This window comes from Balaenoptera ricei, chromosome 14 (assembly GCF_028023285.1).
Source record: "Balaenoptera ricei isolate mBalRic1 chromosome 14, mBalRic1.hap2, whole genome shotgun sequence".
Lineage (NCBI taxonomy): Eukaryota > Metazoa > Chordata > Mammalia > Artiodactyla > Balaenopteridae > Balaenoptera > Balaenoptera ricei.
Window position 1 is genome coordinate 74,504,988 of NC_082652.1, and position 27,833 is coordinate 74,532,820.

Consider the following 27,833-nt stretch of genomic DNA (forward strand, 5'->3'; position numbering starts at 1 on the left):
TTTCTCCTTAATCAATTTGATAAATTGATTTAAGTTTTATAATTGTAATTTTGTCCATAATTATAGCATTTTTTTGTTTTTTGTCTAGATGCAAGCATTACTCATGAAACCATTTGTTCCTTTTCTACAGAATGTTCCTTTAACATAAAAAGAGAGAATTAGCCTAAGTTACATAATTTCCATATAAGGTTCCAGTGTATGTCCATTTCACATTTTAAGAAACTGAGTCAAAATGAAATTAGAAGTGGGGAAGTTAAGACCTCACCATAGAATAGATGATGTACATATAATTATGTGAACAGGTCCACTTCGATGCCTAAAATAGGTCTTGATATGCTACACATTTAAAGTAATTTGCCAGTAAAACTTCACTTAAGCATATATATTCCTTGACGTTATATCTTTAAAAGTAGTTAGGAAAACTAGCATGACCTGGGAGACCAGGCTTGTGATTTTGAGCCATGCTGTGGGGTTTCCTCAAGCTGGGAAGGGGTTGATTTTTATTTGTGATTAGACGACATTGTATGAACTGCAAATCAGCAGAGGGTGGAAGCCAATCCTTGTGTGACTACCTGGCAAAGCTTTCACTGCAATCCCAGGAGTGGGGTGAGTTAGCAAACCTCTGATCTCATCAGTGTGGGGTTCAACTCGAGAGACAAGATGGCAATTTTTAAGAGTATTTTGAAGGATGAAAGGCAATATCTTACCCTAAAAGTTAAGTCAGTGGCTCATGTCACCTAGGACAAGAGAGAAGAAACCAAATGTAGTTGTTCTTTAAGGCTTTAACATGCTTATTTTCCCAGAGTACCTTATGTTTTTCCTTCATGTTCTCCACTTTATCCCCCCCCGTGCCTGATATCCCCAAGTATCAGGCACATGTTACTTAATAAACGTTTGTTGAGTGAATAAATGACTGTGCAAACCTCTCAAATCTATCTTCAGTCTGCACCCTAAATTCACTTTCTCCATTGCTCATAGGTTATTATGCAAAAAATATGCAAATACTTTAATAATAAATTGTAATGTTTTCTCTATTGAACACAGATCTTTTGTTTTCCTATGTATATTTTAAAACTAATATTATTTTTATTAAGGTAAAACATCTCATAGTGTTCAAAAAAAGGGTGTTCAAATTCTTAAAAACTAGCACAGATTTCCTCTTAAGTCCCAGTTTCAATCCCGACAGGAAAACATTTGACTCTTTTAGTGGATTTTTATTGTAATACTTACATGTGTATTTCTAAATGGTTTGCTTATCCTACTATTTCTTTATTTAGCAATTTCACACATTGTTTATTGACTATGTTATAATAGTTGAGAATTTAATTGTCTTGCACATACATATACCGTCTTTCCCTATGCCCACCCTCCATATGCAGTTATGTTGTAGTTTATGGTTACTCTCTTGTCAGTGTTACCGTTATTCTGATTATATTCACATTTGAACGAAGTGCTATATTATTATTGTTTCTTTTCTCATAACCTTTTGTTTTTCCTGGAGTTATTAATATCATTTTTTCAATTTGTTTAGTATACTTTGTACCTACTGTAAATTTTTCATAAATGCTCCCAAATGATCTTTCAAACGGAAACAATCAGAATAGTCTAACTGCGGGACTTCTCTGGTTGTCCAGTGGTTAAGACCCCATGCTTCCACTGCAGGGGGCATGGTTTCACCCATGGCCTGGGAACTAAGATCCCACATGCCGCGCAGCACAGCCAAAAAGAAAAAAAAAAAAGAATAGTCTAACTGCTTTAACAAACAACTCCTAAAAATCTCAGTGGCTTATCTCAGTGTAAGTTTATTTCTCGCTCGTATCACAGCCCGACGTGTGGCAGTTAGGGTTTCTATGCCACAAAATCATTCAGAGCCACAAATATCTTTCATCTCAGAACTTTAATGTCTTCTAGTGCCTCAGAGGTCTTCACTTAGTCTTTGTGTCTGGATGCTAATAAGGAAAGAAGGAAAGCATGGAGGATGTCATAGGTCATTTTATGGGAATGGCCTGGAAGTGGTGTATGTCACTGCTGTGCACACACCATTGGTTGGAACTCAGTTACATGCCTTCTTACTGGCAAAGGGCTAAGGATTGAAAGCCAGTGGGGTGCACAGGAAAAAGAGAATGTGGAATCGGATGAGCACTTCCAGTCTCCACTACACGGACGTTATCAAAGATTTTTCAAATGTACATGTACATTAAGTAATTATTTTCTTTTTCTTTTTTTTTTTTCTGGAGACTTTCCCTCTGCAATCCAGCCTTCTGCTTCTCTCTAGTCCTGTTATTCTGGAGAATTCACTTCACTGTCTCCTGTGTTGGACCTTCATTTCCTGGGTTCCATCTCTTCCTCTTTCTTGATTTATAAGTTGGTTGGGGGACATTTCCTTAGAAACAGTAAAGGAAATACATTTTTGAATCCTTATATGTCTAAAAATATCTTTAATCACACTTGGTTGACATTTTGTATGGGTACACAATTCTCATTTCAAAATAATTTCATTTATAAATTGTGAAGGCATTTAAAGAATCTTCTGGATGCATTGCTCTTTTTTTTTGGTTTATTTTTTAATTTATTTTTATTTTTGCCACTGTCACCTTTTTTTCTATTATTGGAGTATAGTTGCTTTACAATAGTGTGTTAGTTTATACTGTACAGCAAAGTGAATCAGCTATACGTATACATATATCCCCTCTTTTCCGGATTTCCTTCCCATTTAGGTCACCACAGAGCACTGAGTAGAGTTCCCTGTGCTATACAGTAGGTTCTCATTAGTTACCTATTGTATACATAGCATCAAGATATGCAATGAAATTTTTCTTCTTTTCCTTTGTATGTGATCTGCTTTATGTTCCTGGAAGATGTCTTTTGCTCTTCTCCTTATTCCTGGGCTTCTATTATTTCAGAATGATATGTCTTGGTGTGTTTAATTATTTAACTAAAAAATTTATTTTCCTGGACATTTCATCTTATAACCCATCTTTCAAATTTGTAAAATTTTTAGTATATTTTCAATTTCGAGAGGTTTTTGTGTGTTTTTTTTAAAGTATTGGAAATTGAGCAAGTCCGTGCATAACAGGTTTGGGGAGTACCTAATGGCAAAGGGAGCTATTTCCAGTTCATTTTGTGGTCCAGAGTTTTAGCCAACATTTTTTTTTAAATTTTATTTATTTATTTATTTATTTATTTATTTATGGCTGTGTTGGGTCTTCGTTTCTGTGCAAGGGCTTTCTCTAGTTGCGGCAAGCCGGGGGTCACTCTTCATCGCGGTGCCCGGGCCTCTCACTATCGTGGCCTCTCTTGTTGCGGAGCACAGGCTCCAGACGCGCAGGCTCAGTAGCTGTGGCTCACGGGCCTACTCGCTCCGTGGCATGTGGGATCTTCCCAGCCCAGGGCTCGAACCGGTGTCCGCCGCATTGGGAGGCAGACTCTCAACCACTGCGCCACCAGGGAAGCCCTTTTTTACTGTCTTGAAGGTACATTTCTTTTTAATTCATTTTCTATAGGAGCAGAGTAAAAATGCACGTGTTCAGTTCATCTTGCTAAACCACAATTTACTCTAGTTTACTTTCTCCAGAAAATAAACCTCCAGTCTCCTGGAGGCTGGGTTGAGCAGATGGAGGGACTTATGGTTGGTTGATTGCACGACAGTGGGGAAGGGAACATTGGGTCCAAGCATCCTGAATACAGACGTCTAACCAAACCCCTGTGTTCACCCCACCAGCTGGCCTCCTTCTCTGGTGGTATTTCTGCCTCCTAGGCGTGAGCCTCCCAGGTTACACAGGGAATTAATGCTTCTCATCCATCAGCCCTCCTACAGGCATGCAGTGTCCAACTCATCCTCTTCCAGATCAGTTACCCAGCCTCCATCTGACTTAGGTTTTTCCAAATCATCCAATGCAGTTTATTTTGTCTCTTGATTTCTCTTCTCCCTTTTATTTGTCTTTATGGTTTCATAACATATAAAAATGTATTTATTCTTGTGTCAGAGGAGTTTGGGGAAGGGGAGATGAAACACATGTGATCAATTTACCATTTTTAACTAGAAGTCACCCATGTACATTTATATATCCGTTTACCTCAGTGCTGTGTTTATTCAGTGATAAAACTATTGACAGAAATTACGTCTATCAAATTTGTGCTATGTAAACTCCAGGTGCAGAAAGACATTTACTTTTTATTACAACACAGGATGCTGTCACCTTGTTTTCATGGTTTTCCAGGGTCTTTTATTCTGCTCTATCTCTGGTCAAAGTGGCCAAGAATCATTTTGCTCATATTCTCCCACTGCCATCTCCTCCTTGGAACCCTCTGCCCACAGGGAAGGAAAAGTTCCACCCTCTCCAGCAGCTGAATAACATCACCATGTAACACCCGTACCTCTGAGCCTTGGAACCAGAAACACAGGATTTCTGTGGCAGGTGACTCCAGGAGAGTTGTCCCTGCAAGAGTTAACCTTACGAGGCAGCTGACACACTTACTTATCCGGGGAAGGGAAGGGTGACAAAGAGAGCAGACGATAAACGTGTGTGTTAGACTTTATCCCAACAGGAACTTTGTCCATAAACAGAAGGGAGGCAGCACGGTGTCCTGACCACTGTGAGCTCTGCCTTCCAGACCAGCAGACCTGAGTTCTACATTCATGGACCTTTGTGATTCTCGGCACATTGCTGGGACTTCGTCAACCTCACTTTCTTCATTCTTAAAAATGGGGACAATAAAAAATAATAGACGCCTTGCCCCTTTCAAAGCAATATTGTGAAAATCAAATGAGATGATCTATGGACAATGGCATTATAAAAGCTGTGGAGTATGGGAAATAATAGCTACTAGGATTAATGTAAGTGAACACATAAACTAGGTGAAGAATACACATTACCATTTTATATCGTGTACAGAGAATCATTTTAAATTAATGTGCTATAAAAAGAGGAATAGGGCTTCCCTGGTGGCGCAGTGGTTGAGAGTCTGCCTGCTGGTGCGGGGGACACGGGTTTGGGCCCTGGTCTGGGAGGATCCCACATCCCGCGGAGCAACTGGGCCCATGAGCCACAACTGCTGAGCCTGCGCGTCTGGAGCCTGTGCTCCGCAACAAGAGAGGCCGCGATAGTGAGAGGCCCGCGCACCACGATGAGGAGTGGCCCCCGCTTGCTGCAACTGGAGACAACCCTCGCACAGAAATGGGGACCCAACGCAGCCATAGATAAATAAATAAATAAATAAAGATTTGGAAGAGGAAGGAAGAAAAAAAAAAAAAGGAATAAAGTCAAAGTTGTTTATGTATTTCTTTTATCTCTCTCAGGCCCCATAGATACACACAGCAATAAAAATATTGCTGATGGTGCAAAATAGATTCACTATAAATGTATATTCCCAGCATATGTATTTTGAAAATCTACAACCCAAACCTCCAGTAATTTTTCACAGTAGATCAGAATAATTTTTATGAATCGGGCCTTACTTTGGAGGAATGGAGTAGATAAGTGCTACCAAAATAATAAGTATAGCCAACATATATACTTTACTGTGCCAGGTGCTGTTCTATGCACTTTGCTGATATGAACTCATTTACTCACAATAACCCTATGAAGAAAGACATATTATTATCCCCATTTTCAAGATAAGAACATTGAGGCACAGAAAATAGAACTTCTCCCATATTTTCCTAGTAGAATAGACAGATTCCTGTGAAACCAAATGTCTCCAACACTCCTCTTCTCCACTGCTTTGCTATTGTTTGTTTATTTGCATTTGGTTTTGGTTTTAGGTTCTTTCTTTTCACACCCCTCCCACAGCACTTCTCCAGGAGATGGTCCATAGCTGATGTCAGTGCCTCTCAGATTGTCTCTAAGGCACCTTGTCAGAACTGGGTCAAACAATTAACATTTTAGCAGTCACTTCATCGTTTACCAACATGAATGCAAGCAACATATTTGGAACTTTTTGATTTTCTTCACAGTGGAAAAAATCAGTTGCTATTATATGCCTTCAACCTTGGATTCTTACTGTTACCATCAGTCTGTACATCAGGGATGTCAGAGTCTGTCTGAAATGTGACCTCAAGAGAACCAGCCAGGACCTTGATTGTGGACAGATGAATCCAAAGTGTCTAGAACAGGGTCGGCCACATAGTAGGTACTTAATAAAGATTTGTTCAGTGAATGTATGTGCTCCTGATTTCTTCTGATCTCATAGACATGACCCCTATTTACTAACCTTCGTATCTCTGAAATGACTTTAGGAGGCAAAGATTAGGGCGGTGCATACTGATTAATGTATTCATATTAACAGATCCTAACTTTTAAAACACGGGTTTCCTTCTAAGCCCTTTTACTTCCGGAAGCCTTTGTTTGCTTTCCACTAGCAGTTCCTTGCTTTCTCTCTAGTTAATGAGACATCTCCTGGGAGGAGAGAAATGCAATGCATTGGAAGCAGTTCTCCCAGTGCCCAGGGCTCTATGAAAAAGAGAAATCAAAGAAAACACGCAAAAATAAAGGACTAAAAATGAGCTGCCTGCTAGGGCTTGGAGCCCTGCAGTGAAGAGAAGTGAACCAGAAGCCGAGCGCCTTTGAGTCACCACCAAGATTAGCCTGAGGTGCGCTCCGCACGTCCGCGTTAGGACCGGGAGACACGCCTTCTTCTCACACAAACCTTCCAGATCCCTGGTCTCCGCGGACTCAGGGGTGGTGCTACAAGTCCTGCCACTTGCAGTCGTGACTGGCAGGGGCTGGGAACCGGCCGGCGTTGGACCGATCCAGCGCCACAGGTTGGAAAAATAGGAGCTGTCCCCAGGACTGTCGCCCTGGAAGGCAGATCTCGGGTCGTTGCTGGTGTCGGACTCCAGGAGTCCAAAGGCTTGGGAAAGGGGCAGGAAACCTCTGAAACCTGACACCTCCTGCCGCCGAGGAAACTTCGCAGGCTGGTGAGTTTGGGGAAGCCGGGCTGTTATTGCTGGAATGTGTTCCCACCAATTCGGGGTTTGCTGGGCGGCTCGCCTGCGGAAAGGGAGTGAGACAGGGATGAGGAGCCGCGGGCTCGCGGCGAGGGAGCCGGGTCTGGAGCGTGGTTTTGGGTGTGAGCGCAGTAGGCGGGCGGCTTCCACCGAGATCCAGGTGCAGACATGACGGGTACGCGGACGTCATCAAAAAACTAGCTGGTTGTCTTTCTTTACTTTGGCCCTTGCCTATCCAACAGCTGGTTCGGATTACAGAAGAACCTAGCACAGCAATGCCAATTTCCTTCCATCTGTATCTCCAAAAAACCCCAAAAACAAACAAACAAAAAACCAAAAAACAATTCATCATCATAATGTGTTTAGAGTTTCATTGAAGGAGAAGTCATTTCGTGAGGCAAGCCAGGCAAGCGATAGGACATTTCTATGTCCGTCCGTAGGTGAAATAGCCTCAGAGAGAGACATCAAGAGTAATGTCTGCCTGCCAATTTTTTTTTTTTTTCCCCCGTGTTCCTTCTGAATTGTGATCCGGGTGTTGCAGTCCTAGAGGGTGTGTACATGTGTGTTTGTTCAACTGGTCACAATAAATTAGCTTCCAAGAGTTTTCCACTCAATACATTATCTCATTATCTGAAAACTACTAAAGCAGGTGAAATGTCCCTAAACAAAAGCTAGAGGCTGTGTTCCTAGGAAAAGGCTGAGTTTGGTCAAAGTCATCACGCTTGTAATATGGGTACTGCTTTTTATTTCAAGACCTAAAATGAAGAGTATATAAGATTCCGGTTGTGTATATGGCACATTACTAAATTAAGCCCAAGTTAATAACATGTGGTTTCAGAGTTCTTAGCAACAAAATTATTATTGAACGTAATAATAGCTATGAATTTTGATTTAGTCTGTTTCAAAGAAAAATGTGTACTGTTCTTAAAATTGAGTTACATTCACGGTAATAGTATAAATATATCTTTTTTATATGCATGGGTATAGAGTTCTAAACTTGGAAAGTTAACAGAAAAGTTAACTTCAGCATTATAGCCTCAGGAATTTAAGTTTATTGAATTTTTAAGCTACTATGAAGTCCAAATTGTAGTATGAAGTGAGAGCCATACTTGCCTTGTGCTGTTCCCCCTAAATACTTAATTTTCACAGTTTCCTATCATAATCCTCTACCCAGAGGGAATCAGTCCTTCTTGAAGGCAAGAAGGGATTCTCAGGAATGACCAAAACAAGGTAATCTTGGCAGATAGTTTAATATTAATAAGCCTTTTCTGCTTAAGAACCGACAATGGCCTCCCATAAAATGTTACCATCTTTGCTTTAGAAAGGAGAACAAAACATTGCAGATGAAACTGGATGGGCCTGTTCTCAAAGATGCCAAGAAGGAATAAAGGGAATCTGTCAAATGTAAGCAAACCACAACTCCCTCCTAGGCCGTTTCTGGAACAGGACTCTTTGACGACCTTACAGGGAGGGTAACCCTAATATAATTGATTTGCTCAGCTCCTTGGTGCACCATCTTATATTAAATTATCTACTGGTTTCTGAATTGCTTTTCATTTATTTAGCTGTAATTCTGGAAAGGTGGAAGTCATCCAAAGCCCCAGGTGGTTCAGAACAGAAATCTGCTCTTTTCCCACCCTCAGCCTGGGACATTTCTGGTTAGTTTTTTTTTGGTCTTTCAGGTCAGGAGAGCATGAAACATAGACCAACTATTCACATAAAGCTCAGCTCGTAATTAATCCAGTTGCCTGAGTTGATTCATCGAGGTAGGTTAACCAACAGTTCAGCTCTTAAGCAAGTTTTTGCAGTGTTGAGAGACAGGAAAACAATTACAGTAAAAACAGGACAAACCAGGGGTTTCCCGTGAAGGGTATGCCACTTTCTGGAGCTGGCGGCTAAAAGGGAACGATTTTTCACTCATTATTAGATGTAGTATGGAGCTGTTATTTATTATATAGTAGTAGGAAGTAGCAACACCACAAAGCATAATAAAAACCTATTGTAAACCCCATAAGTGGAGTTCAGAGTATTACTTAATTTGTTTCACACCGTTTGCATTATTCATATTCTTTAAATATTAACCTTCTCTCATAGGCCCTCCTTAAATGAAGGAAACTTGTCTGGATTATCAGTAATGAGAATAAAATGCTGTTTAACACATAGCCAAAAAATCTTCAATAAGTTGTATTTTCTAACTAAACAACTGCTGAATGCAGTGAGGAAAAGAACTTAAGTTTCTTGTTCATTTATTCAACAAATATTTATTAATAGTGTCAAGCCCTATTCTGGGCTGTGTGTGGACAGAGGTGGACCAAGTGGACCAAAATGCCTGACCCCAGAGAGCTTGCCTTTTACTTTAGAGAATAAACGAGATGAGCAAGTTGGATCCATGCTACATCAGAGATAAGCGCTAAGGAGAGAATATAAAGCAGAGGAAGCACACAGAAAGTGGCAGCGGCATGGCCCAGGGAGTGTTGAAATTTTAGATCAGGTGCCCAGGGAAAGTCTCACTGAGAAGGTGACATTTGAAGGTTGCTCTGAAGGAAGCCAGGCAGTGTACCTTGTGGTTACGGGGAGGAAGAGCTGTCTAGACTGAAGGAACAACAAGCAGAGGTTTGCCTGGCATCTTCCAGGAGCAGCAAAGAAGCCTGTCTGTATGTCTGGGGGTGGGGCGATAATGGGGCAGGTCACAGAAGGCTTTTGAAAGTGAACACGTTGGCTTTTGATTTTTATTCGGAGTGAAAGAAGAAGACTATCATTTAGATATTGTCTATTGAAAAGAAGAGTTTAGAGAGTAGAAAGCAGGGGCTGGAGAGGGGCACAAGGTGAGGCTGGAGAGAAGTGGGAAGTCATTGCAAAGGCTCGATAAGATCTGAGAAGACTAAGAAGTCCACTCCATGACTTATTCATTGTAGAGATGGTTTGTACCGAGAAGAGGAACTAAGTGACCTTCAACCCCTCTTCCAAAACTGTGATCCTACAAACACAAGAAAGGGCACAATTTGTTTGGTATTTGATAGATATTCTAGATCACAAATTAAGAGATAATAGTGAAAGTTTAGTTAATACAGTTGTAAAAAATAATATCAAAGTAAAGTAAGTTGTAGCTGCCATACAAACCAAATGGCTAATATCCAGAAATGCAGGAACAACATTTTTTTAGTAGGTAAAAAGGACATCAAGACTCACTCACATAATCTGGGAGAAATTTTAGAGAAGGCAGATATAGATATCAAAAATTGGTGGGATTTAAATCAAACCTTTAAGAAGCCCATCATTAATCAAATTCTACTAGTGCTGAGTAGTATAGCTATGGGTATGGCATTCAGCCTCCTTAAGGCATGATTTTCTCCTGTGTAAAATAAAAGCAATAGATTGATTATTTTAATATCCCTGTTGTCTAGCTCTAGACCTGGGTAACCTACAACTCTTACTTCATATTTAGTTCCTTACCTTCCTTTTTTTCCTTGTTTCTTTCCTCTCTTTCATTTATGTACCTATTACCCATTTAGTTAGTTAGATAGATAGATATTCAGAGTTATAGATGTTTTTATGTGTGTGAGTATCAATATTCATAGATATAGAGGTATATATGTGTAAGTATATACACACACATACACAGAGAAAAAGAGAAATACATAAACTCTATAAAAGAGGAAAAATTTCATTTTAAGAGGCTTAGGAAAAAAATACAAGATTTTATTTTAGTTTTCTTTCTGTAGCCCATAAATTTATTTTCAATTATAGTGAACTTGGGGTCAACCCAATCTGTTTTCTTGTTGCTCTCTTCTTAACTTTCTCAGAAAAATGAAACTGTGTGTTAAGTCTGACCTGAGGGATACACCAGAACAAAAATAATTAGAAAAAGCAGAATGGGTTTGTATGATATTTGTCCAATCTAACTTAGGCAAGGTCCTCAGAGCCTGAGAAGTTCTTTCAAAGAGTTACTCAGTTCTCATGGACTATTATTCAAAATATACTGTTTTCATAAACAAAATGTACTGTTGATAAGTGTTTCTGGATATGTCAAAATGTTAAAAAATATAGAACGAAAGTAGAGTTTTCAAAGAGGGAACAAAAAACAAAGCATCTCTTAGAGCTTAAAAAAAGTAGAAACCTTTTCCAAGATCAAGAGCTGCCTTATATTGACCCAAGGCACCTTCTTGGACTGACTTAGGCTTTGGATTTTCCAAAATTTTCTTCCAAATGCTGGGAAGCACAGGAGCAATGCACCTCATTTGCTAATTTCTTAATTTCTTGTGTGAACTAAAGATGAATACCACAAGTAAATATGTGGAAACTATTACTCCCAGTCTCTGCCCCTATCCCTCCCCAATTCAACCTTTGATCTTAATCATTCCAAGGTTGGCAATGCCAGTTATCAAAGGCTGCTTCTGAGGGTTTGGAAGTGAAAGCTTCTATTAGAAACAATAGAGAAAACAAACACTGCAAAACATATCTTAGGAAAAAGTCACTTTAGTGAAAATATCCTGGTATTAATAACTGAGGGGTAAAAACATACTGAAACAGGTTTAAATAAATAGGACATGATATGACAAAGATCTATTCTTTAATCTTAAGTTAGAAATGGGTTGCTAAGAAGATGTGGTATATAATATAAAATATATATATTATAAATGTATATATATATATATATATATATATATATATATATATATATACACACACACACATACAATGGAATGCTACTCAGCCATAAAAAAGAATGAAATTTTGCCATTTGCAGCAACATGGATGGACTTGGAGGGCATTACGCTAAGTGAACTAAGTCAGAAAAAGGTAAATACTGTATGGTATCACTTATACATGGAATCTAAAAAGTACAACAAACTAGTGAATATAACAAAAAGAAGCAGACTCACAGATATAGAGAACAAACTAGTGATTACCAGTGGGGGGGGAGAGGCAAGGTAGGGTGGGGCAGTGGAAGGTACAAACTATTAGGTGTAAGACAGGCTCAAGGATGTATTGCATAATACGGGGAGTATAGCCAATATTTTGTAATAACTGTAAATGGAAAGTAATCTTTAAAAATTGTATAAAAATTTAAAAATTAAAAAAAAAAAAGAAACAGGATGCTAGTTGATGAAGACTACATGGTAGCAATAAAGTGTAATGAACAACTTTGGGTTTGCTTTTTTCTCAGGACCACACTAGGCCATCATCAGGGTCTAGTCATTTTGAAATTGACCTATTTAATTTCCCCAAATCCCCCTTGTTAGGTGATAATTTTGCACTTAGCTACTAGAAAACCCAAGGAAACAAAAGGGGAATGTATAACTCATTAGTAGACTCCTGGATCTCTTCTTTATTTATTTATTTTGGGGGACATTTTTTTTTCAATTTTTATTAAAATATAGTTGATTTACAAAGTGCTGTTAGTTTCAGGTGTACAGCAAAGTGATATATATATATATATATATATATATATTTATATACAGATAGATAGATATTCTTTCTTAGATTCTTTTCCATTATAGGTTATTACAAGATATTGAGTATACCTGCCTGTGCTATACAGTAGGTCCTTGTTGGTTATATATATAGTAGTGTGTATTTTTTTTTAATTTAATTTAATTTATTTTTTTATACAGCAGGTTCTTATTAGTCATCAATTTTATACACATCAGTGTATACATGTCAATCCCAATCTCCCAATTCATCACATCACCACCCCCACCCGCCACTGCATTCCCCCCTTGGTGTCCATACATTTGTTCTCTACATCTGTGTCTCAATTTCTGCCCTGCAAACCGGTTCATCTGTACCATTTTTCTAGTTTCCACATATATGCGTTAATATGCGATATTTGTTTTTCTCTTTCTGACTTACTTCACTCTGTATGACATTCTCTAGATTCATCCATGTCTCTACAAATGACCCAATTTCGTTCCTTTTTATGGCTGAGTAATATTCCATTGTATATATGTACCACTTTTTCTTTATCCATTCGTCTGTCGGTGGGTATTTAGGTTGCTTCCATAACCGGGCTATTGTAAATAGTGCTGCATTGAATATTGGGGTGCATGTGTCTTTTTGAATTATGGTTTTCTCTGGGTATATGCCCAGTAGTGGGAATGCTGGGTCATATGGTAATTCTATTTTTAGTTTTCTAAGGAACTTCCATACTGTTCTCCATAGTGGCTGTATCAATTTACATTCCCACCAACAAGGCAAGAGGGTTCCCTTTTCTCCACACCCTCTCCAGCATTTGTTGTTTGTGGATTTTCTGATGATGCCCATTTTAACTGGTGTGAGGTGATACCTCATTGTAGTTTTGATTTGCATTTCTCTAATAATTAGTGATGTTGAGCAGCTTTTCATGTGCTTCTTGGCCATCTGTATATCCTCTTTGGAGAAATGTCTATTTAGGTCTTCTGCCCATTGTTGGATTGGGTTGTTTGTTTTTTTAATATTGAGCTGCATGAACTGTTTATATATTTTGGAGATTAATCCTTTGTCCGTTGATTCGTTTGCAAATATTTTCTCCCATTCTGAGGATTGTCTTTTTTTCTTGTTTGTAGTTTCCCTTGTTTTTCAAAAGCTTTTAAGTTTCATTAGGTCCCATTTGTTTATTTTGTTTTTATTTCCATTACTCTAGGAGGTGGGTCAAAAAAGATCTTGCTGTGATTTACGTCAAAGAGTGTTCTTCCTGTGTTTTCCTCTAAGAGTTTCATGGTTTCTGGTCTTACATTTAGGTCTCTAATCCATTTTGAGTTTATTTTTGTGTATGGTGTTAGGGAGTGTTCTAATTTCATTCTTTTACATGTAGCTGTCCAGTTTTCCCAGCACCACTTATTGAAGAGACTGTCTTTTCTCAATTGATAACCTTGCCTCCTTTGTCATGGATTAGTTGACCAGAGGTGCGTGGGTTTATCTCTGGGCTTTCTATCCTGTTCCATTGATCTAAATTTCTGTTTTTGTGCCAGTACCATATTGTCTTGATTACTTTAGCTTTGTAGTATAGTCTGAAGTCAGGGAGTCTGATTCCTCCAGCTCCGTTTTTTTCCCTCAGGACTGCTTTGGCTATTCGGGGTCTTTTGTGTCTCCATACAGATTTTAAGATTTTTTGTTCTAGTTCTGTAAAAAATGCCACTGGTAGTTTGATAGGGATTGCATTGAATCTATAGATTGCTTTGGGTAGTAGAGTCATTTTCACAATATTGATTCTTCCAATCCAAGAACATGGTATATCTCTCCATCTGTTGGTATCATCTTTAATTTCTTTCAACAGTGTCTTATAGTTTTCTGCATACAGGTCTTTTGTCTCCCTAGGTAGGTTTATTCCTAGATATTTTATTCTTTTTGTTGCAATGGTAAATGAGAGTGTTTCCTTAATTTCTCTATCAGATTTTTCATCATTAGTGTATAGGAATGCAAGAGATTTCTGTGTATTAATTTTGTATCCTGCAAATTTACCAAATTCATTGATTAACTCTAGTAGTTTTCTGCTGGCATCTTTAGGGTTCTCTATGTATAGTATCATGTCATCTGCAAACAGTGACAGTTTTACTTCTTCTTTTCCAATTTGTACTCCTTTTATTTCTTTTTCTTCTCTGATTGCCGTGGCTAGGACTTCCAAAACTATTTTGAATAATAGTGGCAAGAGTGGACATTCTTGCCTTCTTCCTGATCTTAGAGGAAATGCTTTCAGTTTTTCACCATTGAGAATGATGTTTGCTGTGGGTTTGTCACATATGGCCTTTATTATGTTGAGGTAAGTTCACTCTATGCCCACTTTCTGGAGAGTTTTTATCATAAATGGGTTTTAAATTTTTTCAAAAGCTTTTTCTGCATCTATTGAGATGATCATATGGTTTTTATTCTTCAATTTGTTAATATGGTGTATCACATTGATTGATTTGTGTATATTGAAGAATCCTTGCATCCCTGGGATAAATCTCACTTGATCATGGTGTATGATCCTTTAAATGTGTTGTTGGATTCTGTTTGCTAGTATTTTGTTGAGGATTTTTGCATCTATATTCATCAGTGATATTGGTCTGTAATTTTCTTTTTTTGTAGTATCTTTGTCTGGTTTTGATATCACAGTGATGCTGTCCTCATAGAATGAGTTTGAGAGTGTTCCTTCCTCTGCAATTTTTTGGAAGAATTTGAGAAGGATGGGTGTTAGCTCTTCTCTAAATGTTTGATAGAATTCACCTGTGAAGCCATCGGGTCCTGGACTTTTGTTTGTTGGGAGATTTTTAATCACGGTTTCAATTTCATTACTTGTGATTGGTCTGTTCATATTTTCTATTTCTTCCTGGGTCAGTCTTGGAAGGTTATACCTTTCTAAGAATTTGTCCATTACTTCCAGGTTGTCCATTTTATTGGCATAGAGTTGTTTGTAGTAGTCTCTTAGAATGCTTTGTATTTCTGCGGTGTCTGTTGTAACTTCTTTTCCATTTCTAACTTTATTGATTTGAGTCCTCTTCCTCTTTTTCTTGATGAGTCTGGCTAATGGTTTATCAATTTTGTTTATCTTCTCAAAGAAGAAGCTTTAGGTTTTATTGATCTTTGCTATTGTTTTCTTTGTTTCTATTTATTTATTTCTGCTCTGATCTTTATGATTTCTTTCCTTCTGCAAACTTTGGGTTTTGTTTGTTCTTTCTCTAGTTCCTTTATGCATAAGGTTAGATTGTTTATTTGAGATTTTTCTTGTTTCTTGAGGTAGGCTTGTATAGCTATAAACTTCCCTCTTAGAACTGCTTTTGCCACATCCCATAGGTTTTGGATTGTTGTGTTTTCATTGTCATTTGTCTCTAGGTATTTTTTGATTTCTTCTTTGATTTTTTTTTAATTAATGCCTTATTTATTTATTTATTTATTTATTTATTTATTTATTTATTTATGGCTGTGCTGGGTCTTCGTTTCTGTGTGAGGGCCTTCTCCAGCTGCGGCAAGCTGGGGCCACTCTTCATCGCGGTGCGCGGGCCTCTCACTATTGCGGCCTCTCTTGTTGCGGAGCACAGGCTTCAGACGCGGAGGCTCAGCAATTGTGGCTCATGGGCCTAGTCACTCCGTGGCATGTGGGATCCTCCCAGACCAGGGCTCGAACCCGTGTCCCCTGCATTGGCAGGCAGACTCTCAACCACTGCGCCACCAGGGAAGCCCTCTTTTTTGATTTCTTCAGTGATCTCTTGGTTAATTATTAACGTATTGTTTAGCCTCCGTGTGTTTCTTTTTTTTACGTTTTTTTTTTTTTTTCCCTGTAATTGATTTCTAATCTCATAGCGTTGTGGTCAGAAAAGATACTTGATATGATTTCAATTTTCTTAAATTTACTGAGGCTTGATTTGTGAGCCAAGATGTGATCTATCCTGGAGAATGTTCCGTGCACACTTGAGAAGAAAGTGTAATCTGCTGTTTTTGGATGGAATATCCTATAAATATCAGTTAAATCTATCTGGTCTATTGTGTCATTTAAGGCTTGTGTTTCCTTATTAATTTTCAGTTTGGATGATCTGTCCATTGGTGTAAGTGAGGTGTTAAAATCCCCCACTATTATTGTGTTACTGTCGATTTCCTGTTTTATAGCTGTTAGCAGTTGCCTTATGTATTGAGGTGTTCCTATATTGGGTGCATATATATTTACTATTGTTATATCTTCTTCTTGGATTGATCCCTTGATCATTATGTAGTGTCGTTCCTTGTCTCTTGTAACATTCTTTATTTTAAAGTCTGTTTTATCTGATATGAGTATTGCTACTCCAGCTTTCTTTTGATTTCCATTTGCATGGAATATCTTTTTCCATCCCCTCACTTTCCATCTGAATGTGTCCCTAGGTCTGAAGTAGGTCTCTTGTAGACAGCATATAGATGGGTCTTGTGTGTCTTTTGGTTGGAGTTTTAATCCATTCACGTTTAAAGTAATTATCGATATGCATGCTCCTATTACCATTTTCTTAATTGTTTTGGGTTTGTTTTTGTAGGTCCTTTTCTTCTCTAGTGTTTCCCACTTAGAGAAGTTCCTTTAGCATTTGTTGTAAAGCTGTTTTGGTGGTGCTGAATTTTCTTAGCTTTTGCTTGTCTGTAAAGCTTTTGATTTCTCCATCGAATCTGAATGAGATCCTTGCCGGGTAGAGTAATCTTGGTTGTAGTTTCTTCCCTTTCATCACTTTAAGTATACCATGCCACTCCCTTCTGGCTTGTAGAGTTTCTGCTGAGAAATCAGCTGTTAACCTTATGGGAGTTCCCTTGTATGTTATTTGTCATTTTTCCCTTACTGCTTTCAATAATTTTTCTTTGTCTTTAATTTTTGCCACTTTGATTACTATGTATCTCGGTGTGTTTCTCCTTGGGTTTATCCTGTATGGGACTCTCTGCACTTCCTGGCCTTGGGTGGCTATTTCCTTTCCCATGTTAGGGAAGTTTTTGACTATAATCTCTTCAAATATTTTCTCGGGTCCTTTCTCTCTGTCTTGTCCTTCTGGGACCCCTATAATGCGAATGTTGTTGTGTTTAATGTTGTCCCAGAGGTCTCTTAGGCTGTCTTCATTTGTTTTCATTCTTTTTTCTTTTTTCTGTTCTGCAGCAGTGAATTCCACCATTCTGTCTTCCAGGTCACTTATCCGTTCTTCTGCCTCAGTTATTCTGCTATTGATTCCTTCTAGTGTATTTTTCATTTCATTTATTGTGTTGTTCTTCTCTGTTTGTTTGTTCTTTAATTCTTCTAGATCCTTGTTAAACATTTCTTGCATCTCCTCGATCTTTGCTTCCATTCTTTACTCGAGGTCCAGGATCATGTTCACTATCATTATCCTGAATTCTTTTTCTGCAAGGTTTCCTATCTCCACTTCATTTAGTTGTTTTTCTGGGGTTTTATCTTGTTCCTTCATCTGGTGTATAGCCCCCTGCCTTTTCGTCTTATCTGTCTTTCTGTGAATGTGGTTTTTGTTCCACAGGCTGCAGGATTGTAGTTTTTCTTGCTTCTGCTCTCTGTCCTCTGGTGGATGAGACTATCCTGGATAGCTTCTCGATTGAGGTGCCCTCTCCCCCAACCAGGAGTTTGCACATTTGGTGAGAAGTCATTCTGTTTAAGATCACAAAGAGTATACTTAGATAAAGGTGAGAGTGAGGTGAGAAATGGAACGTAGGGACACATGTCCCACATGTGTTTTGTCCTCTAACTGGGGTAGTTGCACCAACTGTGGGCTTGCTTTGCTCTGCAGACTTGAAGGAAGCCTGGCATGCATCTGTTTCCGGCGCAAGTTGGGGAGGAGGTCTTTGAGTTGTATGGTGTGGTTTTCTCTGTAAAACAACTATATGACAATAACTGAGTTGCTATGAAGATGAATTTCCTTTGAATTGTAATGTTCTTCTTTCTGGTTCCCAACAGCTTTGCTAATCAAATGTGGTTTTCATGGTTCTGACTCATTACGGTTTTCACTCTTTCAAAGTATACTTTGACTTTTTAAGTCAACTGAAGTGTGAGGCCCAGGGAACCGGAAACTCATTTCCTATCCTTTAGTTCTTGGAAGGTGTTGGATTAGGGTGATTTTCGTGAAAAAAAAAACCTGAGGTATGGTGCGGTTTTTCTAGAGTAGTAATGTTGATTCTTAAAATCAGTATAGTAAAAATGCAGACACCTATGGGGATAGGCTTGGCACCTTGAGAACAGAAAACTAATTCAAAAGAGAAAAAGAAAAATTCAAATTCATAAATGTTAGCTATATATTTAAAGAAAGATGTCTGTTTCATCATAATATTTTATAACCAGCAGAAACGTTTTTATTTGTCTTATTTCTCAGGAATCATGTTTTTAAAAGTGCGTAGAAATTGAAATTGGAAGGTTAAAGAAATACCTGAAAACTACTTTTAATTAGTCTTTTCTACAATAACCATGTTATTGTGCATCATCACTTGACACAAAACATGAAAATAAAAAATCCAAGAATTATTGACATCCTTTGGAGAGCACAAATTCTACCTGCATCGTATAAACTTTAGAGAAAATGTCAAGTTAGTTATATTAAAGTTGACAACATTAATTACAATAAAAAGATCTGCTCACCATGTTAAAACTAATAATAGCAACTTAATTTCTGGTATAATTTTTACATATCTGAATTTTTTACTAGAAATATTCATTAAGTGCTGTTTTTGTGTCAGCAGCATATTTGGTGCTTTGGTTGTAAAGATGGGTAAGACATAGCTTGTGCCCTTGGAGAACTTAGAATCTGGTGAGGTAGATACATGAGCAGATAATTTGAGTGTAATCTGGTAAAGTTTAAGTTAGTGAGTTTGAATGCAGTATTGTGGTAATAAAGAGGAAGATAAATCTAAGGGGGTTAAAACTGTAGAGAGATCAGTTAGAAGTGGGAAATACAAATGGCCTGAAATTAGCTCAACGATTGTAAGGTTGGAGAAGTCAGATTAGGGAAATAATTAACTAGTGACGTTGACTAGATTTTGGGAGAAAAGAGAAATTTTTATAGTCGCAACTGCTGGTTTTAAGGAGGCATTAGATGAATGAACAGTGGTCCCCCAAATTGAAATTAGGTGTAGAAAAGGTGAAGCACAGTGAAGGAGGAAGACATACTGCATTTGTGTACCTATAGTGATTCAACTGGATTTGTTCAGGAAAATGGCTTCTGGAATCTAAAACTCCTAGGAGAGGTCAGGCTGGTAATAGTAATTGGGAAGTACTGGCCTGCAAGAGATCATGAAAATCCACAAGACCTAGTGCCATCTCTTAAGGAGAACCTGGAAAGAGGGAGGAGTAGTAGCCATAAGATAGGAGTAATGATTTTCTTCCTATTCTGTCAGCACTGATTCGCTTTGGCTAATAATGACATTTAAGCTCTGGAAGGACTTCGGGGAAATATAATGTTATATATAATTATGTTTATTATTATTATTAAATTGGGAGGATGTATTAAATATGCCTGTAGCTCTTAGTTGCGGATGCCATTTATCCCTTTCTGTGGGACAATCACTTTAAGCATTTCCTTTACCTAGAATTCTATTCACCCATATTTTCTCCCAGCCCCCCTTGTGAAAAATGACAAGTCATAGCTCAGTTAGGAATGTGTTCTAGTACCATAGAACAAAAAAACCTAATAGATTACTAAAGTGATTGAATCTATTGATTTTGGCTCATTAATATCATGCTTTAATAACTGATGCCCAAACAGTATGAATTTAAGAACAAATTAACTGCCACTCTCTTTATTTTACTCAATAGCTTTTTTCTAGCTCTGCTGTGTCTGAATTTATGACACTTTTAACCTCAAGATCTGCTTACGAAAGCATGACAAAATGTATCTCGATGTTCTAAAAGAATTAAAGAATAATTATCTAGTAATGATTACTTTTGAAATTTCCAACCTATATAAAATAGTGTTAAGTAATTGACTTGTAAATATATGTCTAACTGACCAGGTTTACGGAAAGTTATTCTCTCTCTCCCTCCTTCTCTTCCCCACCCCATCTCCATCCCCATGTTAATACTCTTTCCAGTTTATTGTTTGAAAAAGTTTGGGAAATGTTTTATTACATTTAAGAACATTCCTTATACAACCATCTGGCTGCCTCTCACTCTCTATCAAAGTATTTCTGATTATTAGATTATCAACATGAGAACATTCCGCATGAGTACTTGTCCAATTGAGACGTTTCTCTCTGTTCCTTCTGGATTCAGGTGTTTAAAGTCTTCTTTGTTATGGATGCATCATTTCAGACATCTAGTTCTGAACAAATGTATTTTTCCATAAGAGCTTCTTGTAATATGCCAATAGCTCAGTTATTTGTGTTCTGGTTATTATAGATGGAGAAGGAAAAATTCTAAACAACATTTTAATGACTCATCTATGAGTTAGACACATAATCCATGTCTACAAATATCCCAGTCAAGATTTCTAATTAAATCCATGTTGACTTTAGTCCTTTTTGTTCTCCAGCATTTGGTTACTTACATTATTTTTTTTTAACAATTTTTTTTTGTTTTTTTTTAATAATTTATTTTATTTATTTATTTACTTTTATTTTTGGTTGCGTTGGGTCTTCGTTGCTGTGCACGGGCTTTCTCTAGTTGCGGCGAGCGGGGGCTACTCTTTGTTGCGGTGTGCGGGCTTCTCACTGTGGTGGCTTCTCTTGTTGTGGAGCACAGGCTCTAGGCATGCGGGCTTCAGTAGTTGCGGGTCGTGGGCTCAGTAGTTGTGGCTCACGGGCTCTAGAGTGCAGGCTCAGTAGTTGTGGTGCACAGGCTTAGTTGCTCCGTGGCATGTGGGATCTTCCCGGATCAGGGCTCGAACCCGTGTCCCCTGCATTGGCAGGCGGATTCTTAACCACTGCCACCAGGGAAGCCCTACTTACATTATTTACTAAGCTATTATCCAACTGTGATTGTGAATCTTCTAGAATCTAGATTATCCCATTCTGTAAATTCATCAATATTTCATAGTCTATTGGGAAATATCAGTGTGTTTTTTTCTTGTATGAGGTTTGAATATAGGTAAGCTAACCTTAGGGACACAAATCTCTAGTTTTTGGCAATCCTACTTGTGTGGGAGTATAATAATAAATATGAAGAAAAGACAAATATCTTTACTGCAAAAAAATCCTTTGTATAACTTATGATGAACATTTGTAGATCACTATAAATTATGACTGTTTGACACGGTTGTCAAGGGTAAAAATTTGCACTGATGTTTAACCTGGGATTAAAGACTGACAGCAAGCATCCTCATTTTCAGCTTTGAAATATCATCGCCCGAAGAATGCATTCATTGAATGCACCAATTTTCAAGTCTAGGCCATTGTGGAAGAAAATCAAAAGTTTGGTAATTTTTATTTTAATGGGTACAGCTTTACAAATTCTACTTTCTCTTACAACTGCTTCCTGTTTGGAATAATTTTTTGCATGTAACTTGTTGAGATTTCAGGACACTAATACAGGCTACATGCCAAAGTATGAAAAAGATGAAAGAAGGTTAAACAAACGTTTTTCCCATTCTAGCCATAATCTTATGAGTCTAGTTTCTTTTAATATGATTGACAAAATTGGCCCCAGGCACATTTAAAGGCAAAATTGAACTGAGTGACCCAAGCAACAGGGACGTCTTCTCCAAATCACAGAGTCCCAATGAAAGGGGTATATATAGGCAGAAATAGAAGTTTTTATCTATTGAGGGCCTTTCTCTTGTCCTGATACTGAGAGCATATTTAAAATCCAGTACTAATTAAGAAAAGCCTAAGGAGTAGACTAGATCTTGAATAATGTTTTTTGTTTGTTACAGCAAATATCACTTAATTCTGATTACTTTAAAAATATTCCTGTTTAACTGGATCTGAAATGAATTTATATTAGAATTAAATAGAGTGAATATTTTTATGATATCCATTCCAGGAGTGAGTTTCCAGAACTACATTTAGACTATAGCCATGGTGTCTATGAGTAAATCTATAACATTCTTAACAATTGTAGGTTTTATCATGAAGCTTTATTAAGGAAGAAACAAAAGATGCTTTTCTGCAGACTTTTGTAAACATGATATATCCTCAGCTTCTCCTATGTAATTGGAAATAATGAAGTTTTTTATAAGGCCAAATATTCCCTACAGCCCCTAAACTCCTGTCTAGGCAAATAATTTTATTACATGTCTATTACATCATGGAGGGAAGACTGTCTCCTTGAATCTTTTTTCTTTGACATTTATTGAAGGTGGAGCAAGGAATTTTCTTTTTAGTACAAGTCCTGGGTAAAATTGACGTCTCTCAGAACTTTATCTCAGAGCCCCCTTTTATCTCTTTTGATACTTTTCTACAGTGCTAGTACCAATTTGTTGGTCTCAAGCTGGGAAACCAATGACTTACTGACCAATCTTTTTGATGAATTAATTTCTGCTAAAGTAGCTATGACTGAAAACAGCTAATGAATCACTCTTCCTGGTAAACATGTTTGCTTTAGAACATGTAGCAAAAATCCAAAGGTATGCCTAATGTTAGAAGTTCCAGGCTTAAGAATAGAGTTGTAGGGGAACAATTTGGTGCAAAAAGAACTTTATCAGTAAAAGCTAATGTAGCCTATGTGGATGGTGACGCCCTGGCTGAGAATTTCTGGAGCAGTCACCATTTAAAATCTTCCATTACCAGGGCAGAATCTGGGTTAGATAGATATTCGAATCCCTAGTTCTGAAAATATGGTCCCTTTGTAGAAAGGATGTCCTTTCAGTAGAGCCTCTTTTTTTTTTTTTTTTTAAACTTCTCACTATCCTCTCCAAGTGGGTACACATAGCTTTTTTTTTTTTTTTTAATAGCTACTTTATTTATTTATTTATTTATTTATTTTTAGCTGTGTTGGGTCTTCGTTTTGTGCGAGGGTTTTCTCTAGTTGCGGCAAGCGGGGGCCACTCTTCATCGTGGTGCGGGGGCCACTCTTCATCGCAGTACGCGGGCCTCTAACTATCGCGGCCCCTCCCGTTGCGGGGCACAGGCTCCAGACGCGCAGGCTCAGCAGTTGTGGCTCACGGGCCCAGTTGCTCCGCGGCATGTGGGATCTTCCCAGACCAGGGCTCGAACCTGTGTCCCCTGCATTGGCAGGCAGACTCTCAACCACTGCGCCACCAGGGAAGCCCCAGTAGAGCCTCTTAAGTCCATCCTCGGAAAGGTTCTTTCACAGAGTTTGAGACTTGATCACCAAAACTGTTCGAAACACTTAACTGTGTATCCTTGACAGTAAGTTCTTAGTTTCCTGTCTTCTGGGTGAACATGACAAGTATATGTAAATAAACTCAGTTGATAAACTGGCAGACATTCTGGTGAGTCTGCAGGTTAAATTAATAGTAACTGCCTGAGTATTTTTCCATCAGGAATGGTGGCATTTTTCTTAGGTAACCTCTGCCAACTGCTAATATAAGAGGTGGGCTCATAAAAAACTGTAGTTTCTCTGAATAGATTCAGATCCACAGTGGCAAACTAAATCTGTAGTTTCTCTAAATAGATTCAGATCCACAATGGCAAACTAAATAGCCAAACTTATAGACACAAAAGATCTCTTTTTTTTTTTTAATAGATCTCTATTGGAGTATAATTGCTTCACAATACTGTGTTAGTTTCTTTTGTACAACAAAGTGAATCAGCCATATGCATACATATAGTTGTTTGCATCTTGGTAATTTTAGAGTAATCCTTAACACCATTACTGCCCTCTGAGTTGCTACCTTCAGAAATGGATACCCATCTACTATTCAATTCATTTTCTAGCCTGCCAGCCTAGAAAAAACAGACTTATTACATAGAATAAAATGGTGCAAAACTGAGGATTTCAACAATTCACAGGAACCACAAAGAGATAACAGTTTGATTTTCCTTAGAGACAGAAACATACCTTATAGATCATAGTAAGCAAAATGGAGTCCAGTATTTGCCACATAAAAATATTTGGAAGCATTGTCAAGTAACAAGAAAGGTCAAATGTCAGATGGCAGAAGACCGCTATGGAAGAAAGAGCCCTAAAGTAAAATTACTTAGTTCATCATGGGAAAATTTAGCCCTGGTTTTTTGTCTGTACTTGGCTTATTTCCAAACAATAATTAATTTTAAGTCAGTGAAATTTAGAAAACTGTCATGAAAGTGGTTGACCCTCTTGTTTGAAAGAAGTGATATGTAAGCAGTTTCTCATTTATTCCACTATATGGAAAACCTATGTCAGATAACTACTGAAATTTTTAGAAATATTTTATGGATTTTTCTTTGCAGAACTACTAGAACATGTAAACACACTGAAATAATCTCTAGTCTCTTTTCAAGGACTTGAGGTTTGTGAGCTATTTTTCAGAAAAAGAGTTCTGTAAAGCTTTATGTTTGAAAGGAAATTTATAGATATTTTCAAATAATTTTTAAGCGTAACAGTTTATCGGGACATTATCAACTCCATCAAAGCTTAGATGATAATATCAAAAAACCAAAGAAAATATCCATTGAGAACATGTCAATAGGCTAGGTAGAATTCCTTTTTCCTGTGGGTCAAAGCAGAATTCAAAACACTGACTGCAATATATGTTAAAACACCGATTACCATTAGGTTTTATCTGTCTCTACTTCTAAGAGCAAAAAGCCTATTTAAAAATATTCTTAGTTCGGAGGGCTGCTGCAACCAAAAATTTCACCTTAGATTTTCTAGTTTCAGGCAAACATATCTTGGATTCATGCATTTATATTATTTTTTCATGAGCTGAAACTGTAAATTTCTATAAAGTCAGTCGCTGTCCTTCAAATTTACTTGTACCCTTGTCACTGGGCATTGTGTCAGCAAGTAATATAACCCGATGAGATTTTGTGGTTAAACTTTTTCTGGTGATTGAGGTTCAGGAAGGCATTAAAAAAATTAGCACCTCGTACCGTTGATATTTGTTAAAGCTTTGTGGTAATAGTGTACCTATAATTTTACATTTTCAATAAAATTCATTCTTTTGTTTTAGCAGTGGTAAACTACCCTATATTAAGAAGATGTTTCTGACAGGAGAACTTGCACTTGTGGTTTTAGAAATAGCGTCAGGGATGTATTTGCACTCATCTTTCCTGTTTCCTCTCCTGATGTCCCAAGGGACTAGGGGTTTGCTATTAAACACATTAAACAACTGCCATGGCACCTGCTGACCAATAAGAATAACAGGAACCTTTAAGCCACACTGCTATGTACCTGGTGCATATCAGCTGGGCCGGGGGACCAATGTCACACTATTATAAAATAAAGCAGAGCAAACTGGCTTATTTGGAAATAAAACACATTCAAACTTTTAGCTCAATCCACTTGATTCTAATGCTTTAAAATATTATATGATAACAAGATGATTGCTTCTATTCTCGTGAAATATAAAATGTGAATGATAAAGTCTTCTTTGAAAGGTTTCTTCAAACTCTGTAAAGTTTGGCCAAACTCTAGCTATACATTTTTCTCCCTTTTCAGATAATCAAGATTAAACTAATTTTTAAAAACATGAATATTAGAGAAACCATTCCTCATATCCTGGAATCTGTATGCCAGTTGCTCATCCAAATAGATTTAGGACCATAGTCCAAATGAAGCACAGGAAGTATAAGTGCCCCAGAACTAGAAAAGCCCTTCCGTTACCCTGAGATGGCTTCAGTGAGCAGAGAAGGAGTTTCACAGTAATCAAGGTGGAGTCTGAAATAACAAGGGCATGACTTCAAGAACCAAGCCAAGTTCATGAATAAAGCACAGTGTACAATTATGGTTTATCTATATGTCAATATCTTCTACAGACAATAACTTTGTGAAAAAGGCATTGAATTAGCCATCAACCATGACAAATAGCCATGAGTTAAAATATCTACAGAGCCCTGTGGTGCTAATAATCTCAATAATTTTCGCTGAATGAAAGATCCAAGAGGGTTAATTAGTGTTGGCAATAAGCCAAGTACAGGCAGAAAACCAGGCTGAATTTTCACTTCATGAGCTAATAAGTTTTAATTCAGAGCTACTTCTTGCATAGTTGATCCCTGGAGGACTTCACTAGGTGCAACATCCTAATTGAATGGACTGATCTGCTTTACTACTAGCCCTACAAAATTCACAAGAATCTTTCCCAATCTGCCTTTCTGCCAGTTTTTGCCTAGTGTGTGTCTTTATGTTGGTGTCACTGGGAAAATGGAGGTTTTGGGGAGGGAAGTGGCTGTTCCCGGTTTAATTCTGTTTCTCATCATCAACACTAGAAAGAGGGATCTTCCCTCTGAATCTGGTATTACAACTTTTACTAACAATTTGGCCAAAATTAACGAAGTACATATGAAGCTGCTTTTCCCTCAGACATTTTAGCATTGCAATACTTGGTCATATAGTCTGATACATGTTTCTAACTTTAGGGTAGGAATCTATTGGGGAAGAAAAGAGGTTCCCCTGAACTCCCCTAGGTAAGCAAGAAGTTCCCCTGAATTCCCCGAGGCAGGCAATAATGGATATAAAAAAAGGATCATGCAATAGGAAAAAAGTAAAATTGTGAAATAGGTTAATGCAATCTCCTTTTTAGCCTCATCTTGTTTCTCCTATACTTTTCCCAGAGACCTGAGTCCCTTGTGGGACTCTCTCGTTGCTCCCTTTGCATCCGCTCCTCTTGTCTTCACCCTTCTCACATTTCCACAGGATCATCAAACAGTACCTGTCCCTGGTTGCATTCCCTGAGGGCCCTCCTTTCTACTCAATCATTTAGTATTCTAATTGTTACTAATGTGCTAATTGGCCAAAATATAATAAGATGTTCACCTTGGGAAAGCATACAATCCATCCTCATGATTTACTGATTGTGTATTTGTGAATTTGCCTACTGGCTGAAATTCCTTTGTAACCCCCAAATCAATACTCATGTTGGTTTTGCAGGCGTTCACAGACACGCATGGAGTGGGGAAAATTTTGTGCAAGTTCCCAGCTGAGGTCAAACAAGTTGACACTCTCCCTTCTTATTTCAACTCTCATACAGTAAACAAGTATCCTTTTCGTGGTTTTTTTAGAGCCACATTTTTTGCATTTTTGTGCTTTTAGATGGTAGTTTTTTCTGTTTAAAATGGCTCCCAAGGATATTGCCGAAGGGCTGTCTAATGTTCCTAAGCTCAAAAAACTGTGATGTGTCTTATGAAGAATATATGTGTGTTAGATAAACTTCATTCAGGCATGAGTTATGGCGCAGTTAGCTGAGTTCAATGTTTTTGAATCAACAATCTATATTAAATAAGATCTCTTTAAACAGAAATACACATAAAACAAGGTGATGTATTGATCACTTGGTGAAACTATTGTGACCAGAGGCTCACGGGAACGTCACCCTGTATTTTCCCTAGAAGTAATTCTTCAGTGTTTGCTAATTCAGTGTTGGCAGTGACTTTATAGAATAAAACTACCATA

The 27,833-nt window shown here is 37.8% G+C and overlaps 1 protein-coding gene across 3 annotated transcripts in view; it reads left to right on the forward strand.

The window, feature by feature from the left end:
* The window catches only part of RAB27B (RAB27B, member RAS oncogene family), a 162,542-nt gene that overhangs the window by 90,375 nt on the left and 44,334 nt on the right, over positions 1-27,833 (forward strand). The window contains exon 1 of one of the 3 annotated variants that reach the window (XM_059894594.1): positions 6,394-6,919. The exons of 1 other annotated variant lie outside the window; for it this stretch is intronic. Coding sequence is in view for 1 of the 2 variants with exons in the window: in XM_059894593.1 (XP_059750576.1) it covers positions 8,352-8,353 (2 nt within the window). In the remaining variant the exon portion in view is untranslated. Of the gene's footprint in view, positions 1-6,393; positions 6,920-8,299; positions 8,354-27,833 lie in introns of those variants that run through there. One more of the 3 variants, XM_059894593.1, reaches the window with a different exon arrangement.